This window comes from Erigeron canadensis, chromosome 9 (genome assembly GCF_010389155.1).
Source record: "Erigeron canadensis isolate Cc75 chromosome 9, C_canadensis_v1, whole genome shotgun sequence".
Lineage (NCBI taxonomy): Eukaryota > Viridiplantae > Streptophyta > Magnoliopsida > Asterales > Asteraceae > Erigeron > Erigeron canadensis.
In genome coordinates, this window is record NC_057769.1 from 524,176 (window position 1) to 532,416 (window position 8,241).

At 33.8% G+C, this 8,241-nt stretch overlaps 2 protein-coding genes across 2 annotated transcripts; one reads left to right on the forward strand and one right to left on the reverse strand.

Annotated features, from left to right (window-relative positions):
- Positions 1 to 172: 172 nt before the first annotated feature.
- On the forward strand, positions 173 to 3,826 carry LOC122582064 (fructose-1,6-bisphosphatase, chloroplastic-like). Its single transcript, XM_043754413.1, has 4 exons — positions 173 to 622; positions 2,437 to 2,658; positions 2,762 to 3,271; positions 3,561 to 3,826. The coding sequence occupies exons 1-4, from the start codon at positions 203 to 205 to the stop codon at positions 3,630 to 3,632; spliced, it is 1,224 nt and encodes a 407-aa protein (XP_043610348.1). The 5' UTR covers positions 173 to 202; the 3' UTR covers positions 3,633 to 3,826.
- A 957-nt stretch (positions 3,827 to 4,783) lies between these two features.
- On the reverse strand, positions 4,784 to 7,862 carry LOC122582054. The gene is made up of 7 exons (XM_043754400.1): positions 7,754 to 7,862; positions 6,928 to 6,987; positions 6,750 to 6,812; positions 6,619 to 6,666; positions 6,359 to 6,412; positions 5,863 to 5,920; positions 4,784 to 4,960 (listed from the first exon to the last, which is right to left on the reverse strand). The coding sequence occupies exons 2-7, from the start codon at positions 6,961 to 6,963 to the stop codon at positions 4,914 to 4,916; spliced, it is 306 nt and encodes a 101-aa protein (XP_043610335.1). The 5' UTR covers positions 6,964 to 6,987; positions 7,754 to 7,862; the 3' UTR covers positions 4,784 to 4,913.
- Between the last annotated feature and the right edge of the window lie 379 nt (positions 7,863 to 8,241).

Sequence of the window (8,241 nt, forward strand, 5' to 3'; positions counted from 1 at the left end):
TTTAAAAAATCCAAAGACCGCTTAGTCAATAATTTTTTTGAACGACCTTCCTTGTCAATTGTGACCCAAACAAAAAAACATACATAGTGATTTTCTACCAATGGCAACTTGTTTCCATCGCATCAAATCCTATTCACCCATTTGTTCCTTTTTACAAAACTTTAAAACAAAAGATAACACCCAAAAACACACACAAAAACAAATGGCTGAAACAACCACATTCTTGTCCACCGCCATATCCCACCACCTCTCTCCCTCCCAATTCCGCCTTTTCGCCCGCCACGAAACACAACAACCATATAACATCACAAGAAAACCCAACTCATCCTTTTCTTGTCAAGCCATAAGTTCTGGGGCAGCAGCAGCAGGGGCTACTACCCCAACACCAAAAAAGAAAAAGAATCGGTACGAAATCGAAAACTTAACAACATGGTTGTTAAAACAAGAACAAGCTGGTCACATTGATGCGGAACTGACAATAGTATTATCAAGCATTTCATTGGCGTGTAAGCAAATTGCATCTTTGCTAGCAAGGTCTAGCATTGTTAACTTGACTGGTGCTCAAGGCACTATGAATATTCAAGGTGAAGATCAAAAGAAACTAGATGTTATATCCAATGAGGTAGCTAGTATATATCATATCTATCTATCTCTATATATTGTTGACTTTCTGAAGTTAGATAAATAATCTTGAATTTACAAGAGACAGGTCGCGTTTGGTTCACAGAATTTAATGGAATCTGATGAAATTGGAATTGAATTTCATTCCTTAGTGTGTTTGGTTGGTTAAAGATGGAGGAATCACATTCCGTTGGAATGTTAACATTCACTCATTTGATGGAATCTCCATTCCTTGGGGATGGGGGAAGAAATCTCATTCCGTCCCTCACTTGAACCTTCAAAAAATCAAAAACATTCCGTCAAATTCCATTCCTTCAGATTCCAATTCCTTTGAAAGATTCCATTTCTTCCAAAAACATTCCGCGAACCAAACGTGCCCAAACATGTTTTATGCTTTCTATCTATAGTATTCTATCTTTAAGTAGATGTATCTTTGTCAAATGTTTCAAAAAAATTCAAATTATATAGGTTTTGCTAACCGAAGCCCTAAGGAATTTCGTTAAAATGCATTAAATAGTTGTACTCTTACCATAAAATTCATGAGTGAACTTTTGATATAAAAACGTACAACTTTTTATTTAGCATTTTCCAAATTCTATAGGTTAGTATGGTGGTGAAAATTTGAAACGACCCAAATATAGAACGACATATTTATTCTATTTGACTTCTTATTTTTAAAAATTCGACATGACCTATCCTTAATATTTAGTATCCAACTTGTAATTTCAAACTAGTTTAGCTATTAAACTTACTAGACACAACTGTAAATATACATTACATGTCAAAATACATTTTTACTAGAGCATACAAACTAGTCTAATAATCATAACCAACACATTACAACCATAACGTTAACGTTTGACCAAAAGATTTATAGCCTAAAGTTTGACCAAATTACATCCCAAAAGACAACACATTCAAAATATTTGATCAAGAGCTTGGCTAGTAAAAGGGATTAACTAACACCAACTTTACACTGCCTTCACTTCAAAGGCTTTAGCTAATTACTCCAACTTTGCTTTATCCTTTAATCAACTTGAACCTATAAAATATAAACAACTAAAAAGATAAGCAATTTTGCTTAGTGAGTACAAATCATACTACATTTATATACACGCACACATATGTTCAACATATCATACATAAACTATCACATATCAATAAATACTCATACAATATCACATGACCCTTTTTAACAAGATCATCACTCAACACCTCATCTCTAAACACAAAGTCCTTAACCACAATCTTTGTTAAACACAAATTATCATTATACATAATCATTACCAAATCTAATCTTTTTCTTTTCATGTATGGGTAGAATACACTATTAACACGATACATAATTATTACTAAGCTCAATCAATCACTAAGCCCGACCACTAAGTTCAATCACTAAGCCCGACCACTAAGTTCAATCACTAAGCCCGACCACTAAGCTCAATCACCAAGCCCGGCCACTAAGCTCAACCACTAAGCATAATTGTCACAAAGCACACTTTCTACGATAGTAGCCATACAATCTCAACAAAGCATAATCAGATAAGTAAACATACTTGGTAGTACGATATTCTCTCATCATCAACTTACTCTATCTTAGCATATATATATATATATATATAAGACATAAGTTGTACAATATGTGAAAGAAATTTTTGAGCTTGTATAAGCAAGCAATTAAAAGAGCTCCTAAAACATGGTGAATTGGTACCCTGGACTTACCCAGACATGTTCAATTTAGGACGGTGGAGGCTTTTTTTCTTTGCAAATTCTAGAAAATATATATATGTGTATATTTGGTGGAAAATCATGTAGTTGTTCTGCAACTGCTTGAGATCAAGTGGACGAACGGGCATCATAGCGTCAGAGGAAGAAGATGTCCCCGTGGCGGTGGAGGAAACTAATTCGGGTAACTACATTGTTGTGTTTGATCCTATTGATGGATCTGCTAACATTGACATTGCCTTAACTACCGGTTCAATATTTGGCATTTATGCCCCTGATGAACAATGCCTTGTGGATTATGACAACGATACGGTATGTACTACCTTTTTTAGTCTTCCTAGGGAGTGTTTAGATTTGCATTTTGAAACAGATCTATACTTTATGGACTAAAAATGATCTGTGGTTCATGCTTCAGTTAGACCAGGCTAAAGAGAAGTGTATTGTGAGTGTGTGCCAACCCGGAAGCAACTTATTAGCAGCAGGATACTGTTTGTACTCGAGCTCAGTAGTGTTCACTATTTCAATAGGGAACGGAGTTCATGGATTCACGCTTGATCCAGCTTATGGTGAATTTGTTCTAACACACGAGGACATCAAGATACCGAAATCAGGAAGAATTTACTCCTTCAATGAAGGCAACTTTGACCTTTTTGATCCTAAATTGCAGAACTACCTTAACCATCTAAGGAAGCCAGGTGGACCTGCTGGAAAACCGTACTCAGGAAGGTACATTGGGTGTCTTGTAGGTGAGATTCACAGAATGTTGCTATATGGTGGCATCTATGGAAATCCTGATAACGAGAAGGCGAAAAATGGGAATCTGAGGTTATTGTATGAATGTGCGCCGATGAGTTATTTGGTTGAACAAGCAGGAGGGAAAGCCATAGATGGTGTTCAAAGGATTCTTGATATTGAACCTAAGCAGGTTACTCATTCTTCATTTTCTAGAAAAAAAAAAAAAGGTTAATTTATTCTTGGGTTCTGATGATACATGTTGACTTATTTTGGTCAACCAAACCAGACATCAACTTCAAAATATCAGTTTTGTTTTACTTGGTTTCCAATTAAACTTGCATACATAGATCTTCATAAAACATATGGTACAGATGGAAAAATGTTTTTTTACATTTCAGATATGAAATAGGTACCACTTTGAGGTCAATTAGTATTAAGTTTACCAGAAAAGTCTATAACCATGGCTTTTCTATCAACAGGTTCACCAGCGAACTCCGATATTCATAGGAAGCCCAGATGAAATCGATAAGCTAGTGTCGTATTTGGCTTGAAGTATGTGGGAGTTTCATTCATTTTTCGTTCGTGACACTTTCTCTTGTATTTCTGGTGACAAGAATTTGAGAGCAGAAGGCTTCTAGTGACAAGTTACATCAATAAGTTCAAATTCAAAGAAAGAATTTAAGATTAATAAGTTGACACTGTCATTGAGATAATTTGAATTCAAAATATCTTTTTTTTTTCCAAATATATATCATTAATATAGATTTTTATTAAATGTTCACATTATTATTATGTAAGATTTTTATCATCTTTATTTTTTCGTTATAATGGCCGAAACTATGATGTCTTTCCGGATAACGTTTTACTTTTTTGGTTTTACCAACCGTATGCCTTTTAGGGTGTCTACAACTACACAACTTTTGTTTCCGTTTTGTTTTGTTTTTTACATAATGACTTATCACAACTTTTCAACTTCTTTAAACCTATTATTATACATTTGAATGACAACATATTTTAAAGTTACCCGGGTATTATTCGGTTTTTTCGCAAAGCGTTTAAGCGTCTATAAGTTCATCCGGATTGAACCTGAGTTAATTAGCTAGTATACTAATATTGATACTTATATTTATTTATTCATAAGTTAAAAATGAAAGATTTGAGTTTAACAAAAATGACAAATCTAATACGTTTGCATAAGCTTAGTAAATCAACCGAAAGCAATTGAACTGATCTTCCAGAACCCAATGCATATTTGACAACAGTTGTACCATTTATTTGATACAAAATCTGGATTAACGTTGGTTGACAATCTAATACTTTTGCGTAGTTATATTATTCATTTAATCTGTATTTGATACAGTGCTACCATTTATTTGTATGCTATTACAATTACCAAAGAACATTTAAACAAGAATAATTGATAAACTAGATTTATTTGTTAATTTCATTTTCCTCATTTTTAGACCTTTTAGTGAGCAGTGGCAATTAAAATGTTGATAGATCCAAGTCCTGTCAACTAAATTACCTCAAGCCTAACCCAATGACAAAAGAATCGGACAACTTCATCTATAGAAGTAAAAAAAGCCATTTTGGAGCATCGAGATAGAGTAGATCGGTTCAGCCACCACGGAAAGGTGATCAAAGCACAGGTTTAAATTGAACAGCGAAGATAAAGAAATCAGATGCGAAAAAAAAAGAAAGGTAAGAAAGAAGAATGCAAGTAGCAAACTTGTATCATAATATGGTTGAAATGTAGGTATTGTTTCATGAAACAAAAAGAGGACAATTAACAAAGAAGCTTCATGAGATCATTAATGAGGAGCATCACTTTCTCATTCAGTCATGGCTGTGTCCTCTGCTGCAGTCGTACTATTTCCATCTATACAAAACATAACAAACAATGAGCTATCAGGTATTAAAAGTTAGACACAGAGAAGAATATGGAAATTCATCCACAGGGATGTTTTGAACCAACGCCAATCCATCATACAATGAACCACAAGCATAACAATGGCGATTTTCATGCACTTACTTCTGCATCTGAATGGGTCAAATGGGTTGTGTTATTTCAAATAGGACAAAAAAATATATATAAATACAAGCGGAAAGAGTCACATAAGTTAAAAGGCGCCCGATGTCTATTTCTAACTCATTCCCCTTTGTATATTGTTGTAGCAAACCTTTTATAAATACACAGTAGCTATTTGAGGAAGAGGCAAAGTGTAAGCGGGTCAACCATACCACACTCTATACATACTTCAAAAATCCCAATTCACACTAAACATAAGCCAAGTTGTGAAGCTTGCCACCTCTACACATTAGTATTGAGCTGCTCATACAAGAAGTCCAGAAAAAGGTTCACTCGAGACATCTTTCTAGAACCAAGCTATTTTACTTAGACCTCAAAGTTAACTCAAACGTTGAATTTTGAAACGTTTATAGTTTACTATTTTGAGTCATCAGCCGAAACACATCATGAATAAAAAATTATTGCTAATCTTAATATTAGTATTTCCTTTTTAAGACAGTTATCATCTAAATAAGTATCTGCGATTATCATCATTGCTAAATGCATATACATTGATGGTATGGATTTAGATCACAAAGTTCCTCTGCATCAAAGCACATTCTAGACATTTGAGTAACAGTGGAAACTTTTTCCCTATAAGCCAACTAACAAATTGCATTCTTATATGGGCAGAGGGAGGAGTATCAATATTATAGTTCCATTGAAAATAACGAAATCTGGTTCCTAACGTTAAGCAAATTTAGCACACGTACCTTCTCCATCTATTGGTGCACAAGGAGATTTCCGGTATCTTGTTTGCTGTTGAGTTGGCTGGATAGTAAAACAAAATCCATAGTCAATACACATTCAACACAAAAAATAGGATACCAGTCCGGAGTCCTAAAGGTGATATAAGGGTAACTGAACAAGCAACTGAACAAGCAGGACATGAAATCCATGCACATTGAGCACCATTAGCAACATATATGGTGGTAATTGGTAAATGATAAAGATGTAAACACCCCGAACCAAAATGACTGGGTGCAAAACCGAGGTAAGAAGCAAGATGATTCACAAGTCAGATTAAAGTCTTGCTCCAAATACAGTAGTAGAATAGATATATGAAAGACAAATAATTCATAATGCCAAAAGAAAAACATGTTGACAAGCTTTATATATAGCTTGGCTGGAGGCAGATGGAACACCAGTGACGATGACAGGTTCAAGGAGTATCATGTAACTTGCAATAAGTCTGCAAGCATTGCTTACCTGTAGTTTAGGCCGGAGTGCCTCAAGAGGTCCTTTGGGCTTCTCTACACCTTGCTGTCAACAGTAACGTTATAAGTTAGCTAAAATAATGTAAGCAGGTATTGGAGTCTCTAAAACTATATTAGTGTAATTGTTTTTTAAAATATATATATAACATGAATAGGTTCTGGTCCGTTTGTGTTGTACTTTAATAAGTAATAAGCTTTAGATGCAAATCTCATTGTCAAGGGCAAGAGTAGTTTGTGCCAGAGGAAATGTACCTTTCCAAGAGCCCAATCAGCTGAATCAAAATAAGCCCGTTCATGATCCTGACATCAAATTCTGTATCAATTACCTTACATTCTGTGGAAGCCCGTAATTTACAGGTTCAGATAAAGGGTGATAATCTTACTTTAGATATAAGTGGGGGCTTTTTTGGTACGATACCTCCATACTTTTTCTTGATGACTTCCTCCTGAGGAAACACAAAATCATGACACAAGTGGTTATAATCTGTGATAGTGATACGCTACAACCAAGGGAAATTACAATTCCAAAAAAAAAACATATTCAAAGATCCAAAATCTTACCTCCTTTTGTGATGAAACCTTAGATGTCTCGTCCATGTTTCTTTATACAAGCAAAATAAGCTGCATTATCACAACCAAATTTTATCCCATTAATATACTACAAGGCAGTCCGCAGTTGTTATCAATTACGAAGTAAAGCAATATAACAACTACGCATATTTCATGTAGAAGAAACATAATACTCCGTAATTACTTCTACATGTCTACGCGTACTTGTAGGATCTCTATCTCATTATGTCACACACACCTCTTTGTATGTCCACCTATACAGCCTTATACATTGTGGGAAATAGCGTTTCAACGAACACAATCATTTTTTTACACAAATTACAAAGCCATATACTTTTACAAAATTTTGTTACCCATTTCAGCGCACTAACCTCGACTATAAACAACATCAAAATCAGCTAAAAGTAACCTAAATATCATCATAATAACGAAGAATTACGCAAACAGCTGATAAATAGAACCACGGAAAACCGATTCTAAACCACCTAGGGTTCACACTTGACCATTAACCTAACTATAACATCTTATCCATTTCCAATCTAAACTTTTACAAACAGATAACCACATAAATATTGCTAAATTGTATGTATACACATATACGTATACATTTTATAATGATATATACAACATATATAATTCCATTAATTTGACAGATTATCCGATCAAATATCAAATAAACGTTTCGTAACAAAGTGGATTTCATATTAACGATTCAGCTAACGGAAATAACAGCGGTAATTTATAAAATAACGCAATTTTAATCAGAATAATTAAGTAATAATAATTAAAAGTAAAGGGAAAATGAGAGCGAATTTACCGATGATAAAATTAACAGTTGCGCTGAAAAGCAGTTTCCGATAACCGTTAATGAGAGAGAGAGACAGAGAGCGAGCATATAAAATAAAATAAATAGTTATACGTATGTTGTTTGGAAAATATATGAAACAAAACAAATAAAATGTTTAAATTTGATTTACATTTAACGCGTTATTATATGTATAAACAATTTGTATATTTTGTTTTATAGTTAAGACCTTGAATATAGAGATTGATATTCAATATTTATAACTTTCTATACATACATATAATAATATGTAAAACATAATCTCTTTAACCATATATACTATTTTCTCTGTTATTTACATTTGCCTAATTGTTAGACTTTTGAGTTGTTTTTGACCATTTCATTTCATCAAAACACGTTTTCTATTAACAAAACGTGGTTTTGCATTAAAGAATTGGGATCCGAGGATGTGATGTAAATGACCCTTTCTCTATTTACATTTTTCTAGTTACATTTATTAT

Coding starts and splice junctions, on each gene's coding strand:
- LOC122582064 (XM_043754413.1), top strand. CDS start 203: ATGGCTGAAACAACCACATTCTTGTCCACCGCCATATCCCACCACCTC. Junction 623..2,436: donor TAGATGTTATATCCAATGAG/GTAGCTAGTATA, acceptor AAAATCATGTAG/TTGTTCTGCAACTGCTTGAG. Junction 3,272..3,560: donor TTGATATTGAACCTAAGCAG/GTTACTCATTCT, acceptor TTCTATCAACAG/GTTCACCAGCGAACTCCGAT.
- LOC122582054 (XM_043754400.1), bottom strand. CDS start 6,963: ATGGACGAGACATCTAAGGTTTCATCACAAAAGGAG. Junction 6,413..6,618: donor CTGATTGGGCTCTTGGAAAG/GTACATTTCCTC, acceptor TACTGTTGACAG/CAAGGTGTAGAGAAGCCCAA. Junction 4,961..5,862: donor TGCACCAATAGATGGAGAAG/GTACGTGTGCTA, acceptor TGTTTTGTATAG/ATGGAAATAGTACGACTGCA.